This window comes from Pestalotiopsis fici (assembly GCF_000516985.1).
Source record: "Pestalotiopsis fici W106-1 unplaced genomic scaffold PFICI_Scf_2, whole genome shotgun sequence".
Lineage (NCBI taxonomy): Eukaryota > Fungi > Ascomycota > Sordariomycetes > Amphisphaeriales > Sporocadaceae > Pestalotiopsis > Pestalotiopsis fici.
In genome coordinates this window covers 5,371,410-5,394,085 of record NW_006917092.1, presented here as the reverse complement: position 1 = coordinate 5,394,085, position 22,676 = coordinate 5,371,410, and the positions used below count along the sequence as shown (strand labels likewise).

General features: G+C 49.7%; 7 protein-coding genes across 7 annotated transcripts; 3 read left to right on the top strand and 4 right to left on the bottom strand.

Annotated features, from left to right (window-relative positions):
- Positions 1-2,302: 2,302 nt before the first annotated feature.
- PFICI_03813 (uncharacterized protein) lies at positions 2,303-4,096 on the top strand (the record flags this gene model as incomplete). Its single annotated transcript, XM_007832394.1, has 2 exons — positions 2,303-3,467; positions 3,528-4,096. 2 exons carry the CDS (start codon positions 2,303-2,305, stop codon positions 4,094-4,096), a joined length of 1,734 nt encoding a protein of 577 aa, XP_007830585.1.
- Positions 4,097-5,086: 990 nt separating this feature from the next.
- Positions 5,087-6,146, bottom strand: PFICI_03812 (uncharacterized protein; the record flags this gene model as incomplete). Its single annotated transcript, XM_007832393.1, has 4 exons — positions 5,087-5,338; positions 5,492-5,695; positions 5,872-6,041; positions 6,104-6,146. 4 exons carry the CDS (start codon positions 6,144-6,146, stop codon positions 5,087-5,089), a joined length of 669 nt encoding a protein of 222 aa, XP_007830584.1.
- A 561-nt stretch (positions 6,147-6,707) lies between these two features.
- Positions 6,708-7,709, bottom strand: PFICI_03811 (uncharacterized protein; the record flags this gene model as incomplete). The annotated part of the gene is made up of 1 exon (XM_007832392.1): positions 6,708-7,709. The coding sequence occupies one exon, from the start codon at positions 7,707-7,709 to the stop codon at positions 6,708-6,710; it is 1,002 nt and encodes a 333-aa protein (XP_007830583.1).
- A 778-nt stretch (positions 7,710-8,487) lies between these two features.
- PFICI_03810 (uncharacterized protein) lies at positions 8,488-9,921 on the top strand (the record flags this gene model as incomplete). The annotated part of the gene is made up of 2 exons (XM_007832391.1): positions 8,488-8,566; positions 8,693-9,921. 2 exons carry the CDS (start codon positions 8,488-8,490, stop codon positions 9,919-9,921), a joined length of 1,308 nt encoding a protein of 435 aa, XP_007830582.1.
- Positions 9,922-10,576: 655 nt separating this feature from the next.
- PFICI_03809 (uncharacterized protein) lies at positions 10,577-12,665 on the bottom strand (the record flags this gene model as incomplete). Its single annotated transcript, XM_007832390.1, has 4 exons — positions 10,577-11,303; positions 11,377-12,046; positions 12,098-12,452; positions 12,504-12,665. 4 exons carry the CDS (start codon positions 12,663-12,665, stop codon positions 10,577-10,579), a joined length of 1,914 nt encoding a protein of 637 aa, XP_007830581.1.
- Positions 12,666-17,525: 4,860 nt separating this feature from the next.
- PFICI_03808 (uncharacterized protein) lies at positions 17,526-19,323 on the top strand (the record flags this gene model as incomplete). The annotated part of the gene is made up of 2 exons (XM_007832389.1): positions 17,526-17,928; positions 17,984-19,323. The coding sequence occupies 2 exons, from the start codon at positions 17,526-17,528 to the stop codon at positions 19,321-19,323; spliced, it is 1,743 nt and encodes a 580-aa protein (XP_007830580.1).
- A 671-nt stretch (positions 19,324-19,994) lies between these two features.
- Positions 19,995-20,621, bottom strand: PFICI_03807 (uncharacterized protein; the record flags this gene model as incomplete). Its single annotated transcript, XM_007832388.1, has 4 exons — positions 19,995-20,037; positions 20,126-20,181; positions 20,259-20,286; positions 20,401-20,621. 4 exons carry the CDS (start codon positions 20,619-20,621, stop codon positions 19,995-19,997), a joined length of 348 nt encoding a protein of 115 aa, XP_007830579.1.
- Between the last annotated feature and the right edge of the window lie 2,055 nt (positions 20,622-22,676).

Here is a 22,676-nt window from a genome sequence, read left to right as displayed (position 1 = left end):
CGGATGTCAGTCAAACTGACATCCAAATTCGGCATAGCCTTGAGGGCGAACTTCTTCCCCTCGCACAATTAGTGGTCAGTCTCAAGATACACACTTATAGCTCCCTTGGCTCAGATGATGAGCAGCAGCCATAAGCAAGTGTAGCACAACACTGGGTGTTCCTGAGAACGTAAGCAACCGACGATAGGAAAAACCGTGCGTTCGATCGAGGAAGTGGGGCAGAGAGAAAAAGATTGCAGCGAAACAGAGCCTAGGATCCTGTCCGCGGCTTTTTGCAGATGGACAATCTTTTGCAAACTAATAAACGAAGTGAATAAAAAATAAAAATAAAAGTTCGCCTAGAGAGTCAAGGGAAAGCCACATAATGAGCCCATACCTTTGATATGATTTTGCTCAAAGGTTTTAATCGACTGGACCAGAGACTTCAACTCATCTAAAGTGATAGGTCGATGCTGTCTCTGCAGCTGTGGAGAGCTACGTCGAATGCAAGGTTTCTGAACTCTCGCAACTCAAGGGCTACCAGGAAAAATACTACTGACCAGGCGCGCCGATATCAGGTATCAAACGCCGAAAACACATTTTTCTGTTGGCTTTCACGAGCTTAGCAGATATCAAGGTACGGCTGTGGGACACGCTGGATGTACTGAGATCATTTCCTCCAGGTTATAATTCGCTATACTAACGTATGATGGAATGTATTTCCGATTCGAGGAACACCAGAGCTTATCTCGCGAGATCTTAGCTTTTGCCTCGACGGTATGTTTTCGCCAAAATTGCGGCTTGAGATGAGCCATTTTGTATAAGGGAACCGTGAGGCCTGGATGATAAGATCGAGCAGTTACGAGAGACCTTTTATGCACTCGTAGTCTAAAGCATCAACCACAAAGCAGACTTTTTGGAGTTTGACGTCTTCAAGAACGTCGATGAGAATCTCCGTTGGTGCCTTCTATGCGTTTATATCTTTGGATTATGCGCGATGGTACAGAAATAGTTTCCACGAACTTTTAGAGAGTTTACCATCAGCTTAGCCGTAGAGATGCATGGTGTTCTCACCCATCTTGATATTCCTGAGCTGTATATTTATAACTGTTAGATGGTGGATTATGGATCCCATACACTGGGGTTTGCTTGAGCACACTGATCAACACCCTGGTGTTCAGATAGATGTACGGGACCTCCCGGGTATTAGCCGGGGCCACCCAAATAAGCGTGCACCTCGTTAAAACTGGAGGCGCAGAATATAAATCAATACATCACACAATTGACACCCATATCAGACCAGCTTAAGACTCCAACAGGAAAGCATCACCATGATTAACAGATATATTTACATGAGTTATATGTTTCCGGCGGAGGAGGAGGATGAACGGGGGGCGATACTGCCAAGTATAAACTTGACAGATTTAATGAACGGCTCCATATACGGCGATGACTAATGATATATCCATGCACGCTTTTGTATCTTAGATAGACTAATAACTGTGTCTTGGTGCTTATAACGCGCGAGACACTGTACCTTGATCTAACATTTTGTTCAGGTGCTGCTTTTCAAAACACTCACAAAAAGGTGATGACGTAGATTGACTTGACCAAACAATTTCATCTGCCAGATAGTCCAAGCTGTCTGGCAGGGTTCTAAAAAATCAACAACTGATCATCCAGGTTTCCACACAAAAGATGTAATAGATCTAGCAAAAGGCCGATCAACAGCAGGGGGGTTTCCTTTGAAGTTTATCTACTTTGGCGTCGAACCCCCCAAAAGCTGGGATCGGGGAAGAAGAAAGAGTTTAGTAACCCCATTGCCAATGTGAGCTAAGTTGGCTAGGTTCATAGGTGGTTCATGTACTAGAGTGCGACGGTTCATGTCTAGCTCGCCAATGCCAATGAAAGTAGAGCTGAGAGCACTATTCCTTTCAGCCCTAGGCAGCGACCGCCCTTTCCGCCCAATTGAAGCTTTGACGTAGTTTGATGCATGGCGGCCTCTTTTGGTTGCCTCTTGTTAGCATTCTTTTGTTGCTGCCTTGAGGAGGTGATTCTTTTTCAAATGCAAAGGCTTGATAATTCACACTCTGATTATTCTTGTATAAAGTGACAACTTCTGGTGTTCAAATTCATCGTTTTGCTTTTCCGACAACAATTTTATCCCGCAATACAGGCAAGAGGCAGGGACGGCATACTGCATCTGTGACACAAACACAGCATAAACACATCCACCACCGTCGTATTCCAACATAGCAAAGCAGCACCAAACCACATCTGATAACTACTAGACTTTGGCTGATTGGGCCGTTAAATCTTCAAGATGGTCCTCATCAATAACGACTCTTCAACCCAACGGGTAGATATCCTGACCAATGAAAGCCATGGCACCCAGGACGCTTCTTCAGCCGCCGCCTTTCGCCGCCTGACCGTGGATCTACCGACGACAGGATCGGGATCAAGCAACGACGTCTTCAGTAGCAGCGTCGGGACCATTCGCATCAACCAAGGACCGAGCGCGGGCGCTCTCGAACTCACTCTCAACCGCACCATTCGCGTGCCCGACAACCGCGACACCAACATGCTGCCCCCAAGCATGGGCCAGTTCCCCCTGTACCGGGTGCAGGACTATGCAGACCGCATGCCAGCAGACATGGCGGCCAAGGGCGGTCTGTTCTTCCCCATGTACCAGCGCGAGGCCATGTGGATCAACTTCCGCGCCTCGCGGCCCTTTGCCCTCAAGGTCTATGTGGGCGGCGTCAATGCCGTGTCGGGCCTGCCGCGGAGCGACGGCGAAAATGATACAGAAAAGACGCGCCAGAAGCGGCTGCGCATGCTGAAAGACGGAAAGCCCGTCCAGGACTACATGGTGGTTCCCGGCCAGCCGTGGCTCGACGGCATCGCGAGCGAGGACGGCAGGATCCGCCAGTTCATCGCCAAGCCCAAAGGCAGCGGGTTCAGCGTCGAGGCCCAGGTTACGGGCGAGGAAAAGGTGGGCGGCGTGCAGATTGAAGTCGTCCCCATAAAGTGTGGTCTGCCGCGGGAGCTGGAGGTGCGATACGAGAACAGCGAGCGCGGCGTCATTAAGCGATCTTTGCTGTTGGCCGACAAGGGTCTGAGCGAGGACAGTTCCGTTCTCGACCTCAAGAAGCTGCTGAAGGAGGAATTCAACGTGGCTTTGGAAGATCAGATCATTGACACCAACCCGTGGGACTCTGACATGTCCTCGAGTTTGAATGGCAGCGAGTCCGATGCCGGTGCCACGAAACTCGGCAGTCTCTATTTCAAGCCAAACGGCTCCCTCACCTTATCCCATAAGCCAAAGTTTGATGAATATGCTTGTGATACAAGGGCGTGCTTCGGTACCACATCAGCTCCTCCTCCCCCTCCTCCCGGTGGTGCCGTGTTTGGTGCTGCCGCACCGGCTTCCTTTGGTGGTGCGTTGTTTGGTGCCGCGCCGTCTGCTCTCAATCCGCAAATTGTCCCAGGTATGTACCCAATTCCGTATTCACTGCCTTGTGCTATTGAGACTGACCAGGATATTGCAGAGGTGATGAGTCTGAAGTCTGGTCCACCGGGATCCGCTGACAAATTCTCCATGGAAATGGAATTTGAGCAAGACTTCTCCATGGAATTGGAGCAAACGTCTGCTTGTGGCAAGATCATGCCGGTGGCTGCGCGCAAAGTAGTCAAGGAGATGGGTCTCGCCGCTGGTGGCTTCATCCAGCAGACCATTGAGCCAGATCGTCACCCAGCCGATGTCTGGGACGTGGACGAGGCCAATCTGCTCAACCTGCAGATCCTTGACTCGGAGTCGTTTACCGAGGTCACCGGCCTACCGCCGCCGCCCACGCCTGTTGATGCCGAGACGTATGCCCAGAACGGCTACCCGTTCTTTGAGATCTGGGGCGAGGAGAAGACGGGAGTCAAGGGTGACTTTGCCGAAGTCAAGAGTGTGGCACAGATCGAGGCCGAGAGAGCAAAAGAAAGAGGCGAGGAGGTTGAGGAGGAGAAGAGTGTGCCACAGCGCATTCATGTGATTGGCCATTTCAGGAGTACATTCAGACCAGTGGCTGTGCTGAAGAAGGAGCTGGAAGGCTTGAAGCTTGATGATTGAGAAGTCGAAATCGACGGAATGAAATTATGGGAGGGAAAAAAGAATAAGGAATGATAACGGAGATCATTTCCTAAGGCTGTGCTAGGCACGTGAAAGAATCGAGGACGCGAGACATGATTATGGGAAATGACTGGGGAAAGAAAAGCAAAGGCAAGCAGAAAGGAATGAAAAATAAGACTAGAGGAAGAATTAAAACATGCACACATAGTTTTAGCATGTCGAGAAAATAGGAATACTAGGTAGCTAACAAGCAAACGGCTGTCCCATCTATAAGAGTCCGTTTGCAGACCTCACTAACGATGCTCATACCCTAGGTTCTCCCGGTTTCCAATAGGAGGGGTTAAATATCTAAATAGAACAAGAAATCATCACAGGTCCTCGGGTTTGGGTCATGACCTGGATAATCTAAACTGTAAACTAGGTTGGGCTAGTGTGAGTGGTCTTTAGGCTGCTCGGTCTCTTTTTGCTTGGTTCACCAGTTCGAATCTCCGTGATGTCACCTTCTTTTTTCCCCTTACTCTTCTTCTTTCTTTTCTTTCCACTCCTGAATTTTCATTCAGATTTTCACGTCTGTTTCAATACGATTTCTTTGCCAAATAGAATTTCCCAAGCTTGATGGCACAGCTACCGACGTGGTGGCTAGGGAGCTGACCTGAGCAAGCAAGTTTTCGGGTCGTGTCATGTCGTATTCTTGCGGTGTCTCTATCAGTCTATGGCTGTTTTGAAAGGTCCTTCCTCTCTTTTGTCCCGTCTTCCTCGCAGCCTTCAAAGTCGATGACAAGTTTGCAAGGTTGATTACGGCGGCGAGATGAACATGACCAAGAACAATTCAAGTCCATTTGTACAAATATCGCAATTCTATCCAGCCAGATTTCTTGACTCCTAATGAAGCTGCAAGATGATGATCATAATGAATTTTACATAAATCAGAAAAATACCTAAGGATAAGTTCCATCCATTTACCCTACAATATTCTTGTCCAGATATATACTATTCTTTCGCCTCATGATCCTGTTTCTTCTTCAACTCCTCCTGCGCCTGGACCTCTTTTTTATACACAGCCCAATCATCGCTCCGCGGGTACGGTACATCTGGGATTGGCAGGCCCAAGAACTCGCACAACGGCGCCCAGCCGCTGCCGGTCTCGTACTCGAGGAATTCTCTTCCCCTGGCCGCTTCCCGCACCACGGCGTTTTGTTTGCGATATGCTTCTCGACCATGGGTGGGAAAGTCATCGTTCCACTATAACCAAAGTATGAGTATCTCTCCACCTCGGATGAACGTTGCACCCCCAAATCAGACAAGAGGTGGGGGAATCAACATCGACATACTGTATGCGGGGGGATTCCAAAAGAAGAAGGAGGAGAGGGAAGGAGGAGGCGGAGGAAGACTCACACAGAATCGATGGTATCTACTCGACACGGGAGCCATGGGGCTCGGGTTCGGCTTTGGCGCGTGGGTGTGCCCGTGGATCAGCGTCGCCATCATGCTGTCGAACCACTTGTCCTCGTCGCTGCGGAGGGTGAGGATGATTTTCGCTTCCGGGTAGGCTTCAATCAGCTCTGCCGGGAAGATGACGGCGGGGTAATCCGCCAGGCCCTGTTCATGGACAGTACGTCTTCTCGTCAGCTCTCTCTTACAGACAATCTCCCTGAGACTTGTAGAACAATCTTTGCTTGAAATATAAAAGAACACTTCTCAAATTGCGGAAAAAAAGAAGCGCAAAGTCCTTGTCCTATGGGTAGAGGATAAGGGAGCAACAGAAGAAAGCTCACCTCAAAATCACCGAGTATCTTGTCAAACTCCTCTCGGCCGTACGGTTTGCCTTTGCCCTCAAACTTGGCATCCATGGCCTCTGCCCACGCCGCCTGGTGGTTATTCTGTCCCACCTCGCGCATGTGGTATATGGGCGATATGCCGAGCTGGATCAGCGCCTCTGCTATTGCTGCAATAAGATTGTTAATTCAACCTCGACCTTGACTTTGGAGCATGTTCCCATCAACTCACATTGTGTCCCCGTGCGGGGCATTCCGAGAACGAGAACTTTCATCATGGTAAAGAGATTTGCGTGGATTGACTCGTGTCACTTTGACTTGTGTCCTTCTTTCTTTCTTTGGAGTTCAATCATACAATGTGTGTATACATATATATAGGGCAATTTGCTTGCTATGCTCTCTAGTCTATAGTCGACACTTAATGTGAGGCGTGGTCAAATGGTCACAAGGGCTGAATTCCGTAAGCATGCCCGGTTCTCTCCGACTCGATCCTCGCTCGACCTGGCTCGCTAAAATGCTGCACTAGATAGGCGAGAATAATCCGGCCCAGCACAAGCAGGCTGAGGATATACACAATTCGTGACAGCCTTGGCATGCAGTTCTATCGGACATGGCATACTCCGATCATTTGGCCCGGCGTGACTTTCATCAGATTTCGGGGTCGGATTTAAGATGTCCTTTCTATGGCCGGTAATGAGCTGCCCCAGCTGGTAAAGGTTTCTTGGCTTGAGTTTTCCCCCAAGCATAACATTCGCTCAAGTTGGATACCCAAGGAACACATATTGGTAAAGTGGTTGAAAATGCCCAAAAGACAATGATGCATGTTGGTCCAAGTCCTACGAGCGGAAGAGCATACCGGGTCTCTCCTCCTCCTTGACCGTCAATATCCTATCCATGGCCTTGCCGTCATCAAGGACGAAACCCTCGGAAATGTCCAGCCTGAGCCGCTGGCCGTTAACCTCGATGGGCGCAAAACCCTCTCCCGTCAGACCGCGGCGGATGCTATGGAAGAAACCAGCAAACGCCCAGCCGACACTACGGAAGCCCGCAGTGGCCGGGTGCTGCTTGTCGTAATCGGCCCTGGCCATGGTGCGCTCGGCCCATTCTCGAGCCATGACGGAGTCGGCCGGCGCGCCAAACGGCTTGGGGTTGTACATCTTGGCCTTGAGGACGATATCCTGCGGGTTGACGACCGTTCGCTTGAGGGGCATGCCGGGGATGGGGCTCAGCTTGCGCGAGAGCACCTCGATCTGAATCTTGGCGGGCGCAGAGTAGCCGCCAGCCTTTGGTGCAGCGGCCGTCTTTTCGGGCGTGGGGAGGACCCTAATCCTGCGCACAATGTTGGACGGTTTGAGGATAAAGTTCATGCCCAGTATGGCGAGCATGAGGCCCACAGACCCAAAAGCGTAGCCCGTCCACGCGGGCACTCCCGGCGGCGCGTTGTAGACATTAAAGATGATGTTAAAGGTCGCGCCTCCTAGGCAGGCGAGTCCGGCCATGTAACTCGACACGATGAAGATCTTCTGTCCAGCGCCTTCGTATAGTATAGCTCCGCCGGGTCGCTGCGCCAGTGCTTGGGCGTACGATGTGGACGCGACGGGTGTCCTTGTGAGGGATTCCACCTTTGTCTTGGCTACCCCGGCCGTTGTAGGTTTTTGTTGACGGCGTGCGCTCGTTGTGAAGAGCCTCGATGACCGCCTTGAAGCAGCAGACAAACGAAGAAGACATGGCGACTGAGAGGCCGCGGTGCCATGCCGGGCGGCCGGTGATAAAGAGCTCCTGATCAGTAGGAGGACCGGGTGCGTAAAGCCCCGACAGCTTGTTGAAGCAGTCGCCATTGTCGCCAGATTGAGAATTCCTCAAGCGTAATCGAACGTCTTTATACTCGCGTGAAGCTCTGACGAGGCAATTGGCTGCTTCAAAAAGGCAGGTCGACGTGCGATTCGCAAAGTGCTCCAAGGGTCCAAGTGTGCAAGGCCCCAAAATTATTCCATCGCGAGCGAACTTTCTCACCAATGATGGAAGTCCCCGATGTTTTTGTTGCTGGAGACCCGAGAGCTGGAGCTTTTTAGGTTGCTAGCGGGTTTTGGGGAACGATCCAGGTATCTGATTGGTTGATGCTCAAGCTGTTTCGGTGAAATACAAGGTGAGAAGCACTAATCAACTAATAATAAGCCGCTCTTACAGGGGCCCAACGACCTTGTTGAAGGTCCGATTTGAAGCCCGGGAAAGGCCGGTGCGCAAAGGTGCTGGTGCCCCCAACCAAAGATTTTGGGCGAGCGCGGCCATAATAATTGAGAGAGGTTGAGTAAGAAAGTTGTATGAGCAAAAGAATGGGACAAGTAATCCCAATGATAACAGCGCACTTCTGACAAGGACAAGAAGAAAATCAATTCATTCACTATTACTATCTAATTTGCCAGTCAGATATACGTAAATTCTCGTCGCACGTATCTTTTGCTTCCAGAACGAACCTGCTATCGTATCTTGGACCTAGCTCCAACGGACATCCCAATCACTTACTACCATCTCAACAGCCCCGGAAAAAAAGCTCAAATCGAGCTACAACGTTCAACCTCACCCAACTCTCCCACTTCCACACTTCTGGCCCGACAAATGGCTTCCTTTGCGACCGCATGTCGCCTGTCGGCCAGGCTGACAAGCCGCAGAGTTGCCCAAGATGCTTCAATCAGAGGTATGTCCGGTCACTACACACATTATCATGCTACCAAGAAAAACGACGAGAGGAAAGCCAAGGGAGAGATTTCAACATGGGTATCATCGGGATATATGACCAATTACTGACAATGCGTCTTTATAGGTCTACGGACAACGGCCGCGTCGCGAGCAGCCCAAAACTTCACCATGCCCGCCCTGTCGCCAACCATGACCGAGGGCAACATTGCTACGTGGAAGGTCAAGGAGGGCGACGAGTTCGCCGCCGGCGACGTGCTCCTCGAGATCGAGACGGACAAGGCCTCGATGGACGTCGAGGCCCAGGACGACGGCATCATGATGAAGATCTTCCAGGGCGACGGCAGCAAGAGCGTCCAGGTCGGCACCCGCATCGGCGTCATTGCTGAGCCCGGCGACGACATTAGCGCCCTCGAGCTCCCCGCCGACGAGTCGTCTTCCAAGGCACCCGCTGCCCCCAAGAAGGAGGATGCTGCCCCGGCGCAGTCTGGACAGCCCAGCGAGGCCGCTCCCCAGAAGAAGGCCGCAGACCCGAGCCAGAGAAAGAAGTCCGGCGGAAAGGCACCGCCCCAAAAGTACCCTCTGTACCCGTCCGTCGAGCACCTGGTCAAGGAGCACAAGCTCGACGAGGCAGCCATCAGCGAGATCACCCCGACCGGACCCCAGGGCCGTCTCCTCAAGGGCGACGTGCTCGCCTACCTGGGCATGGCCTCCGAGTCCCGGCCCGCCGATATCAAGAAGCGTTTCGACCACAACGCACACCTGGACCTGAGCAACATCAAGATTGCCCAACCCGCCTCTCCGGCCAAGCCGGCCAAGACAGAAGCCGCTAAGGCCAAGCCCGTCCCCGAAGACCTCGTCGTCGCCGTGCCCATCTCCATGGAGGCCGTCATTGCGACGCAGCAAAAGATCGAGGCCACGCTCGGCACCTTTTTGCCCCTTTCGACATTTATCTCGCGCGCTGCCGAGCTCGCCAACGACGAGCTGCCCTTGCCCGCCAACTACAAGCCCTCGTCCGACGAGCTGTTCCACCAGGTCCTCGGTCTCCACAAGGTCGACCCCAAGGTGTCCCGCGGCTACTATATCCCCCAGATCGCGGCGCTGCCCTCGCCATCCTTTACTGGCGTCGCGCCCAAGCCCAAGGCCGCTGCCAAGATTGACATTATCGATATCCTGGCACCCAAGCCCAAGAAGAGCGCCAAGCCCATGGCGGCTCCGTTGGGCCAGCCCGGCATCTCCACCGGTTCCAACACATTCAGCCTCAAGGTACCAAAAAGCGAAGAGAAGCGAGCAAATGCTTTCCTGGCAAGAATGAAACTAGTGTTGGAGAATGACCCTGGCAGGCTCGTCTTGTAAAATCAATACTAAAGTATCTAAATCAAGAAAGAAAAGAGGGAAAAAAAGATGTCAAATGTACCATAAAGAGGGACTATACCAGCGGGACCCAGGCAAATAGACCATGATTTATTTCAGATCAAGCAATCTGATTCTGCACGGATACATACGAGCCAACTTTGTTTGAGGCATGCCAGCATCAATTCGTACAAAACAACTCTTGCAATTCAATGATAAGCTCACTACATCTGTCTGCCGACCCATGGCAAGACAAATTCCTACAACAATGCCGGACAATCAATGCCCAGAACAAGATGAGAGACCAGCTCGCCTTATGATTCATATCCTATATCCCCAGCAAGGGCTTCGGACCCCGGAACCGGACATAGTACAACGCATGAAAACAGAAGAAGAGCCCCCATCCCAGTGGTATCAAACGCAATCCTTTTCTCTTTACCAAGCCCTAATCCTACCGATCAAGAAACCCTGATACGCCATTATTGCGGCATTAGTTTGTAGAATGCAATAACACCATACGCCATCAAATCATTCGTTTGCTTGTCAACAGAATGTACAAAAAACGCCAAAAGCATATATGCTTACACCTATGAGAGAGAAAGGAACAAATGAGAATAGAAAGACAGTAAAGAAATTAGAGTCCGATGAACATGATCATTTAGAAATTATCACCAACTGAATAGAATAAGTTGCCATGGGGTCCCATACTGACAGGCGGCATGGTGGCAGGCGGAATGCTGGCAGGGCCGAACGGTAAAGACGGTGTCGGTCCCAAGGTGTAATGATTGTTGAAAGTTTCTGGCTGGATATGCTGCTGATGATCCATTTGCATTCTTGCATTCGAGTTCATGTAGGGTGACGTGAACAAGTCATCAAGGAAGAAGCTGACATCCGGATTTGTGTTACCATCGCTACCCGACGCTGAGACGACTGCTGCTGGGGAGCCATCAGTGCCATCTGGGCTCGGCTGTTGGTGGACAGAGATGATCGATGATGAAGGCCGTCTCTGATAGCTAGCTGACATGCTTGAGTGCTCGGGCCTCAGGGTTGGCGGCATGATTGGTAACTGCTGTGCTTTTGAGCCGCATTTTGAGTTTTTGAAGAAATGGGCCATGGGATCATGATGCGGGTTACTTGAAGCAGGCGTAATGGTTGGTATTATCCGACCTGGAAATGAAAGCACAGGTTCTGCCGAGGCCCGGTTCACGATGACCTCCTGGAAAGTCTTGATGATGTGGTGGACCCGCTTGGCCTGAGGGTCATGTTCTGCGCAGTATCCAAGGATCGAGAGACAGCTGGCAACAGCCATGTCGGCGTCTGGGTTGATATACAACGATGCAAACTCGTTGCTCAGGATTATCAGACCTGCCGCAAAGACAAAGTAACTATGGCAAATGTGTTAGCTTGTCTTTGAGATATTCGTCTACTCAACAAATATGAAGTCGTAAATTGACATACATGACGAATGGGTTGCAATGTGGGAGGTAGTCTCCGTCCATTGCAGCCTGTGCAATAGCTAGGCTGTGTTGCGCGGCTTCGACGCATGTCTGGGCATACCCATCCATCCTCTGGCTTAATCGTGCTTGGCTCCCCTGCATCATCCCAACCTTGAGAATATACAAGAAAAACGGCCGAGCCAAGAGAATGATTGAATGGCATTGCAAAAGGTTCACATGCAAAATAGTGATCCTTCTGCTTCGTGGTACGTTGTTGTTTTTCGCCTGTTGCCAGTGAAGTTCAGTATGCAGTGCTCCGTTCCAATCTACTAGCTTCTTTGCAATTTCCTGGGTGATGGCGCATGATATCTTTCGCTTCGAGTATACCTCTTTGAGTGTTTTCCCGATGACGCGGCTAGTTCTCACAGCGGCATACAGGGCTGCTGAATTGACCTTTTCATCTTCACTCTCAAGGGGTTTTTCGCCGGCCTCGAGGGGATCCTCGGAACAGTCTTCGTCAGAAATTGCCATTGGTCTGCCCAACGAAGCCGACAAGAATCGATCTAGAACGTAAAGTGTGCGCCACAGGTTCCTCCTCACTTTTCCTAGAGTCTGGTCAAAGATCCGATCAAAGCTGCAATCATTTTCTTCACGATGTAGCCCGAGGGCGAAAGCCGACCGCACCGCCATACCTGCAACGATTACAGTCAGTCTAAATTAGTCACAGTGGAGGAATTGCGCACCATAATAGGCATATGCAGCATTTCTCTTAGAAACTGACAGCATGTAAATAGCCATGAGGCAAAGCGCCTGGACCGACCAAATGTTCGCGTTCTCAAAGCCTGATTCCGGATCGGCAAGGGCCTTGGCGTTTCTGAAAAACACCTCGGCATGGTTGATGCCTTTATGCTCACGAAGTTTCTTGATAACCTCTTCTTCCTCGCTTTCTGGTTCGGGTTTTGCCAGTACAAGACCAATCGCAAAGACTAGGTTGAGCAAGCATCGCACAGATGGGTCGATGGTGAGCGGATCTTGGAAACATTGGTCGAATTGATCACGAAATATCCGCCGATCAAAGACCTCGACGAAGCCAATGGTCTTGCTTGGTCAGTTTATTCATCAGTGTGAATGGCAAAGAGACAGTCTTACATTGATGAAATATGAATTCACGAGGATACTAGCTGTCTTTATATCTGGCAGTAAACACATTGGCGTGTTACTTGGTAATGGATTGCTGGGGGCCTCTACAATCATGTGCCGCTGTGGGTCCTGTGTGAATTCCGAAGGAGCCGCCTTATACTCGACGAGCATACGGATCAGCTGTAGACATGATAATGTGGCCGACTCGCCAACATAGACTAAATTCCCCCCAAAACGATTAGCCGTCTCTGTCTTTTGCCGTAAAAGGTTTTTTGCTGGAAGGGAGAGACAGACGCGCCAAGCGGTGCCACGGGGTATCATGTACTTTCCTTGAGCTCCAGAATGAAAATCTTATACTCACGTAGCCTGCGGGGATTATTAGAGTCTTGGAGCATCCTTGGGAGGGACCAAGCCTCTACCTCTTCGTAGAGTCCATAGGCCGAGCTTGCCCTCGAGCGAGAATTTGGTTCCAGGTCGCCATGGCTCGTAATTTGTGTTGGGGCTGAATGCATTCTAACTTCGTGAGGATGAGCATGGCCTGAGTCACCAAGGCTCACTGCAGGAAGCTCTGATGGGTCCCATGCAGTCGATGCTGGAAGCTGCATTGATGATTTTCGAGGGCGGGCTTTTTTAGAGCCGACTGACTTGACAATCTCGGACGATGTATCCATAGGATGTTTCTTGACTGGCGACGTGACTAGATTCTGACTTGCCTCGGGATTGATAGGTGGTGTGTATATGCACTGAAGGCGCCGTTTTAGGCAAGTTTGGCATGGGTGTTGACCGTTACACTGAACACATTTTGTCAGCATCAGATGGAAGATGTAGCCGAATTCAATGACGATGCGATTTCGCGTCGGGAGAGGTATGATATCTGAGCAAAACGCGCATCACTGGACGCATGAAGACATCCTAGAGGGTATGGCTACACAGTTCTTCTGGTGTAAGACAGCGTGAGCCTTCCGAAGCGGAACGACCCATTGTCAATATCTTTATCCGACCACAACCTGGGTCAAGGAATACTTTTTATATCCTCCCGTCTTCTCGGCGGCCCACTGCAAGGTCCGAGAGAGACCATGCCCATACTCTGTATTGTGAGAGCAGAGTTACGGTACGTTCTGGGCTCCAGGCTTGGAGAAATTGACATTCCAGTAAATCAGGTGCATGGGGCAAGGCCGTACATGGTGGCCTTGTAGGAAAATATGGATCCTGGAAGTGAAGGAAAGATGGGTTGAATCACCTTTTGCTTTCTCCGCTTGCAACTATCGCAGGCACAGGCCGTCCGTTGTCTCTTGTCAGGATCCACTCTTGGTCGGGTCATGATGCTCTACGCCGGCTGAGGCTCAGGTAACATCCGCCATTCAAATCCGAGCCACGGGTGGACAAAGAATCCGTTTTGGTTATGCAAAGTGGGACGAGGACTGACTAACTGGGGATGATGCTCACAGTTCGGCCTTGGGTGCAAACGAGATGAGCATATTAAACCGCTTTGGGAAGAAGGCAAGTGTGGATAAGCTTTGTCGACCCGTCCGGTTGACTGAAATGATCATCCGAAGTCCAGTTACCCTGATGGTAGATGAATATCGTCTTGCAGATGGTAGTGGGGACAGAAGCTGAAGGTTGCAGGTGAGAGTTTCTGGTAATCGAGCCAGGACGTAACAAGACCTCGAAGAGCTGTTTGCTAGGTTGGCGAGTTTCTCCCAGTCGAGACCGAGGTTTGACACTTGACAGATAGACAGACTTTGCCTATGTGAACTTTGAATGAGGCTACAGCGGAGCAGCAATGGAGCTAGACGATGATGGGGCCCAGTGCTCGCCCGCAGACTAGCATAAATGTTTGAAAGGAGGAAAGAAGAGAGATTTAGACACTGACCACATTGGACAGGATGCGGCAAGCTTTAGAGATATGTACAAGAAGACTGGGCAGGCTTGAAACGTTGAGAAAAATATGTAAACAGGGTGACTCGAGCATATCAGAGCTGCTTGAGGTAAAGGCAGGGTTGAGCAAGATGGTCGGTCAGTCGGTCGGTTGGTTGGTAGAGCAGGTACTAGTTAGGGAAGTAGGAAGGAACTTGGTGGGCAAGGAGGGTGGGAAGCAGGTAGAGTAGAGAGACAAAAACTGGCAAGCACGCCCATCCAGTCTGGAGGCTTGAGGCGAGGCGAGGCGAGGCGAGGCAACTCGATTCAAACAGACTCTACCTTGCTCAAGCGCCTACTTTTGATTCATTACAACTATCTTGTGCCGTCTCTCGGTTGAGGTGTAAAGTAATAATAAATGTAATGTAAGCAAGGTCTTGAATGCAAGGGCGTATGTTCGGTATCATCAGATCCCGCCTCTTTTCGAAACCGTAAAAAAGGTGCACTCGTTTTATTTTATTTTTCCCCTTGGGGGTGGGTACTCAGTTTGAGTCTGGTTGTTATTGGAAAAATTACCAGTCTGGACTCAAGAAGTACAAACATGTTCCCAAGGCGATTGGTCAGTTGGGCGTCGAAGCAATCAAAGAGGCTCCTGCGGTTGGTATTGGTCCAACGGACTCAACACTCGCTGGGACTGACCGCATGTGGCTTATTTCGCGTATTTTTGGCAGCCTGCAGATCAATGTGGGAGGTATCCATGTTGGGCGCTGAGTTGCAATGTTGTGGTAGGTAAGTATGGTACATAGGGAAACATACATTACCAGCATTGAACGATCAATTATGCATGTAGGTAAAGATGTGCATACATGGAGGTTGATTAATAGTCATAAATGTGTGCATCGTGTTAGTCTTGTGTGGTGAAAGCCTCGCAAACAAGGGCAAATGGGGTACAAGATGTTGAGGTACTTCCTAGGTGCATACTTGACACATGTAGTACCAAAGGAACTTTGAAAGAAGGAAAGAACGTCACCACCAGCGGGACCAAGTCGAGCCTACCTTGACATTTTCTTCTACCTTCAGCAAAGATCATTGAACAATGTATGAAGCGTACATATGTTGGTAGGTCCCATTGACTCTCGGCAATGTACCGCACAATGCAGCTCCATGCAGATAGAGTACATACCTAGGTAAGTATCGGGCCTGCCCAAGAACTCGGTCGCATCAAGGTCGCTCTTCATTGGGGGAAGCCTGGATTCACCGGTGATGGAGGCGCATCGACAACAATTCGCCTTCTTGGAAGAAAAAAAGATTCTGGCAGCCTCGTTAGGTCCAGGGATTGGTTGAATCAGGGATCCGTGCAGCTATGTACATTAGTAGGGTATGCTAATGCTATACCTTACCTCACTGTCTCTCTCCTCCAGACCATAAAATGTACGGTAACATGGGTCGGCCGAGTGTATTGTATGGGGTGGTATGGGGAGGGGCGGGATATGTTTGGCAGGGGAAGGGGAATCCGGGAGTCTGGCCAAGTGGCTGGCTCTCTTCTATTGCTGATTTCAACTCGTCAGTGTGGAGGGGACCAGAAGGTCCACGGGTGGAGGTGAGGGGGGAGAGAATCAAATGGACGTACGTATGTTAAAGACTGGTCCTCGGGTGCCCCTCCACATTCCCTATTCTGGCTGCCTAGGTATAACTTCCCCCTCCAAAAACGCGGGGGAGCTCGCCTAGAAAGGTTCGGATAGTGCACCTATCATAGCCTTCGCAGCACCGACGCAACTCAATCTTAAGGACCCTGACTTTGGCAATCCCGAGATCTAAGATCACAAACTTTAGGGGTGCATCTGTCCTCTATGACTTCTCGAGAGTTGTCTGCATCCACAACCGCAGAAGTGTTCTTGCTGTGCATATTACCAATTCTCCTATTCGCCCGAGCTTTCTTGGTGGGTTCTCGTGTCGGTCTTGAAGATGATGAGCACCTCCGAGTCTCTGACCTGTCAATATTCATTCATCTTTCTACAATTACATTCTACAACCACCGACTTTGCTTGCATTCCTACTGCACATCACTTCCCATCGGATAGCGCACCGTCCGACAGCGCAAGCCATGTCCATGATCCGACCCTCCTTGTACCAGGTCACTGCTGATGGCTGATCTTTACGACCGTGGTACTGCATGCGTCATCCACGTCGTGTCTTTTGACTCGACGTGCAACTGTCACATTCATGTCATTTTGCTAGACGCATGCAGCATCTAGAGCGCCCGCCGAGCACTACATCCTTGGGTATAGCATCGCCATTTGTGTAAGTCGACACCGTCTGTTTTGGCGCTGTTGCCCCCTGTTGTATCTAATATTTGTCTAGGTCCTGTCTATCTGGATCTCAGCTCTGAAGAAAAAGAAACGTACAAGATGAGTTTTATTTCACCCTCAAAAGAGTCAACGACCCAAAACTTCGCGGCATGGAACCTTGAGAGAGAAAAAATGACATAATGACGGCTTCCTACAGAAATGTCACCTCCAAGCCTGCGGGTCAGAGTTTGTTCTTGCATCAGATTCAGCCAGAGGTCTCATTCGCTTCTAGCTGCCAAGACCAGAATCACATCGTGTACGGTTGAACTTCATCGGCACATGGGTTTGACTGAAACGGGTCCTCCTCAGCCCATCACATGAGGTGCAGAATTCACTCAATATCGCAACAGAAGCACAAACCACATCGGATGGACGACCCCGAGACCATACGTGCTGTGATGAACCTCCAACCTTCTGACCCCCGGCCATGATCGAGCCTAGTCCCCTTGCCTGCCGCAGCAGTGGTTGTCCGTCGACCACGCAATGGATCAGCATACCATATTCGGAGTCCAGACGTACGTCGGCTGTGATACACGGTAATCCTCCGGCCGTCGAGCCGTTCGACGGGCGGCAAATAGTCTTTGTCGGAAACTCGTGAAAGCTCTCTCAATCACTCGTGCCCGGTCGTCTTCTTATAAAAGCGTTGTATCGGCTCCTGGTGAATCTCTCGAAACTTCATTTATCTAAGCGACATGATCTAAATTGTGGTTTCTCATATTATATATATACTATAGCAATCTTCTAGCTTTCAAGCTGGAGTTAATCCAATTTCCAATCGTACATTACCGCTTTGGCGAGCAGCGGCTCGCTACCATTGGCCATCACCATGGCCATCGAACCAGAAACAAGAAATTTCCAACCTGCAACCAGCAAGGACTATTCTGTCCGTGCAGGGGCTCACATAGCACTTGAGGCTCTGGGCGCAGCCTGCCACTCAGAGCTACCAGCTGCTTTCAAGCTTCATCTTGATCATGTCAACTTCACTGCGCTCGTTGCAGGTACGGACAATGTCTGCTTTCCTTGCCCATTAAAGGAGCAAGACCTAGGCGCTGCTCTTAAAGCTCTCGAAGGCTGCGTCGTGGCCATGATTTCTGATTTGCAAAACGGGCATCAGGATAGAGCCATCAATGTTGACGTTGGCAAGGTCACTGGACTTTTGATGTCTGCATACTTGACAACCTTGGATGGCATGGGAAAGAGCCATTCCAAGATGAAGTACCGACTTCCTGGTTGGTCATCTTTTTCCCAGCGCGTTTGAAGGCAGAAATTGACCATGTCTCAAAGATACCGACCTGAACCAAGCCCAGTCAATTATTTACAGACGTTTGTCTGCCAATCTCTACGAGACTTGCATTCCGGGAGAGTATTACCACATCCACGGATCGCTTGAGGCGAGCACCACCCTTGCCATGCTGGGTTTGCCTCCCTTCATGCCTGATATGACAGACTACCATGAATGTGTCCGCACGATTGAGACAGCCGTCAAGAGATTGACAGTTTCTGAGCTGGAGGAACTCAACCAATTCTATAGACAGGCAGGCGTGCCTGTATTAACCAAGGACCAGTTCCTAGCAACGTCTCATGGACAAGCTCTTGCAAGCATTCCTCCGTTTACAGTCAGGCCACTGGGAGAAGTCACTCCACCTCAAGCCTTCATGCAGCCAGACGCTGAGACTGACTCGAAGCAATGCCTGAAGGGAGTGCGAGTCCTCGAGCTTTGTCGCATCATTGCAGGACCGGCCATTGGCCGCTCCCTAGCGGCTCATGGCGCTTCAGTCCTGAAAGTCACGTCGCCTCAGCTCCCCGATGTGCCTTTCTTTCAATTGGACGTGAATACTGGCAAGCACACTACCTCTCTTCACCTCAAGACTGAGAGCGACCGTACCAAGTTTGAGGATCTTTTGGCTTCAGCAGACGTCATCATTGACGGATACCGTCCCGGAGTACTGGCTTCTTTGGGGTATAGCCCGGAAACTCTTGCTGCCAAAGCAGCCGCTCGTGGACGCGGAATCGTCTACGTCGCGGAGGACTGCTTTGGTGGCACCGGCATCGACGGCGCGGAATGGGCCTCTCGAGCTGGCTGGCAGCAAATTGCTGACTGTGTCACTGGAGTAGCCTGGGAGCAGGGATGGTTCATGGGACTTGATGAGCCCGTGGTTCCGCCCTTTCCAATCTCCGACTACGGTACTGGGATCTTGGGGACTGTCGCAGCATTGTCTGGTCTCTATCGTCGAGCCACTCAAGGTGGTTCGTGGATCTGCCGCACCAGCATATCGCAGTATGACCTCTTCTTGCTGTCTTTGGGCACTCATTCTCTCGAGACGCAGCAGCAGCTATGGCAAAGCCACGACCGCGCCTTTTTTGACTTGAGACACAGCGACAGCGTCGATGAGGTCAGCGGACGAGCTCTCAAGAGCATGAAGAGACTTTACCCGGCTCTCTTCTCTGATGAGATGATGCAGAGTGCAATGAGCCTCGGGTTTGCCGGGCGCATCCGCTGGCCGAAAGAGGCACTGAGTGTGAGTGGCCTCGAGATTGGACATGCAAGAGTTGCACGACCCAATGGCCATGATGCTCCTACCTGGGAGGGCTGGGAGCAGGATGATATTGGAGCTGATGCATGAAAATTGCACATGACTCCATGATTCTTGGCCCGTTGAGTGAGTCTCTTGTTCTTGGCTACTGACTTTTTTCTTTTTCTCATTCTTGAAAGGACATTCGTTTGTTGTGTTTTTGTTTGCAGTTGATATTTGCCGCTCTCTCGTTCATTGGCTTTTTTTCTGTGGCTTTTCAAGGCCCAGGCTTGCACAATCATGACATCAAACAAAAACGTTTTCCTATTTCTTCCCCCCCCCCTCCCCTTTCTCTATACACGCTACTGTCTTGCAGGAGTTATGGATCCATCCACGTTGGAAAAACGATCAAGGTATGCTGGCTTGGCATCAAGGCCAAATTGAAGCAAATTACGTGGGTGTGAATCGGCAAGCACACAAGCAGTAGTAACACCTTCTTCGTGGTTGATGATTCTTTCTTGTTTTTTTTCCCCAGTCAAGTGTCTGGGCTTTCAGTTCAATTCCATAAGTAACAATTTATTAAAAATAGCCTCAAGATAGCGATTTTAGTATAGGCGAGAAATGACAAGGCCATCATTCGCTATCATCCATATCGATCAGTTGGTTCATTGACTACACTAGGTAATAAAAATTCCAAAAAAGAATGTGGTAATTGCATCCGACAAGCACTCATACTTTCTCCTCAAAGAGCGCTAGAGAACTGATCCGTTCTTGAGACTCTCCTAGTAACCTTTTCCACTGTTCTTGCAATTGACTTCGACGTTACTGGCATTGGTTTGGACATGTTAGTATCTTGGAGAAAAGGTTCATTAAATTATTAATGATTAATGCATTCGATTTGGTTTGGACTTACGGTTTCACGACTTTCCAACGATCAGCGCATGCCGTGGAGTAGCCATAGTCACAGCACTATTATTCAAGTAAGTCGTGTGCATATCTCGCTTGCAAGTTCTGGGATGAGCTTGTATATGTTTAATAATACTTACGCTCTTGGCTCCGCTCTTTCCATTAATCCTATTTTCAAGTTTAACATTAGTTTTGTGAATCTTTTCTGGCAAGGATCAACTTGTCCCAGACAAAAGAAGAGTAGGAACAAAAGCGACAAGAAGAAGGGTGGCCATTTCTTACTGGTAAATGTGGTCGGCAACATAATTAGGTCGCACCTGCTTACAGAAACCGCAATACTTGCCGGCCTCGATGCCCGAGCCCGTGGCGCTTTTGCAGTCGACGTCGTAGTCGCAGGTCCGGGCGACCAGTACCTTGTTGTCGGTCTCTCCTAGTTCCGCGTTGGGCACGGCGTGGGTGGCGGTAGCCGCGAGGGCTACGAGGATAAAGTGCTTCAGGGCCATTGTGATATGTTATGGTTATTTACTTATTTGATTCTTCCTTGAATGGTTGTTTACTGTGCGGCAGTCTCTCGAGGATATGTGGGTTATGGGAGTGATATGGCTGATATTTATAGACCGACATTGTTTCGCCAAGAGCCCTCTCTGATATACTTGCATGCCGGACAAACCTCGTGCTGACTTGAAGAAGCTGCTTTCGAGGACAATCTCGACATGATGGGTTGATGGCAGACGAATAATGGTAGAGAACCCTTGGAATGATTGTCTACTCTTAGGTAATGCATGTGCCACACTCAAGTTCGCCAAGAAAAGCCCACCGAGGGAAGATTCTGGCTGTAGAATATCCAAGATATGCCCCTCTCAAACGACTAGTTCTTCTTTTACATGTTCAGCTATCAACGCCTCGCGGCTCAGCTGGCCCATTCAAAGTCCTACAATGTCAGACATGGCGGCAAAGCAAAACATGAATCCAAGAAAAGAATCTATACTCTTTTCCCCGCATTCCTCTCCCTGAACGGCACGGCACAGCATGTCTCTCCCTTTTTTTGCCACTTGTTTTTCTGACAAGATGACCAAATTCAGCCGCACCGTCAAACCAAATCCTGTCATTTTATAGTTATGCCAAGCTGCTTATGCTTCACTCACCGACCAAGATAGTTGCTTTCGGGTACCGTAGCCAAGGGTAGCTGACACTTTAGGATTCGTTTTTTTCTCTCTCCCCATTCTTGAGGTTGGCGATTAGTTTGCACCCAACAGGTCAATTCTGTCCAATGTCAAGATGTCGTTGACGGGAACGCGTGCCGGTCCTCCAAGGTAGCCTGGCTCCCCAAGGTTTCCCAAAATGATTCCATGATACAATCTTGCATGAATTGTCGCATGTGAGACGAATAGTTGCAAGAAAAAGGTGTGGATTGAGGTCTTGAAAAAGGACTTTTTGGTCAATCTCCAAAAGGAATCCATCAGAATTGCACTTGGTTGATCTCATGTCCCTTTCACACACCTACACTTTTTTTTTCCTGCGTGAATTTTATCTTCTTCTTCTCACATCTTTTAAACTCAATTTTCCATACAAAGATTGAAAGAGATGCACGAGGGTACGTTTCGTGTGGAAACTGTATGATATAATGGTTTCTTGGTTGGTGACGATCATCCAAACATATGGGGTCCGATGGTGTAGTTGGTTATCACGTCAGTCTAACACACTGAAGGTCGGCGGATCGAGCCCGCCTCGGATCATTCTTTTGCTCATTGAAACCAAAATGTTATTCTTTTGCTAGAATTATCTTTTTCTTCTTCTCGTCTTTTTCTCAACCCCAAAAATGTCACTCTTTATCACCATGTGAAGACCTACCCCTGTGGTCCTAGAGTCTCATAGCAAAGAGTTTTGGACCACAAGGTCTCAAAATCGAGAAAATTCATATGCCAAAAAAAAAAAAAAAAAAAAAGTACATGAAAGCTTTGACGACAAGGTTGTCATGATCCGGCGTTCAAAAGAACACGCGCGCCTCTTGCACAGAACCATCAGCATCTCAGGCATGGCAGTTCCCCAAAGCGTTGCAATAGAATGCTGGACTCTGCTACGAGCTTGTTATCAACTGGACTCAAAATTGATCTTGAGTCTGATAATCATTGGCATGATACAAAAACACTCTGCTCGGTTCTCACTACTTCAGCAACACCTTTTTTTTTGGGGGGGGGGGGTTGGTCTTTTGCCGACTCTTTAGTATATCCCCCACATACTTCACGCGAGATACAAGCAAAGGTGGACTATTTTCAATGCTTATAGGGGTAGCGAGATGCGGTCAAAGGTACCATTTTGCCTCTTCAAGGCATGTATAAAACTTGGGGATAAACTTTTCTTTTTCCCCACTATCAGATCAGACGAGATGAGATGGGTCAATAACATGTAGTAACCAGGAGGAGAGGCGCCGGGAAAATTCACAGAGAAGCGAATAATGCTGGATGAGGGGTTCACAAAGTTGCCGTGACCTATTGCGGGATTTTAACCTATGTGCAAAGAGCAAAAGAGAGAAGCACATCGTGTTGCGCTGAACGAGG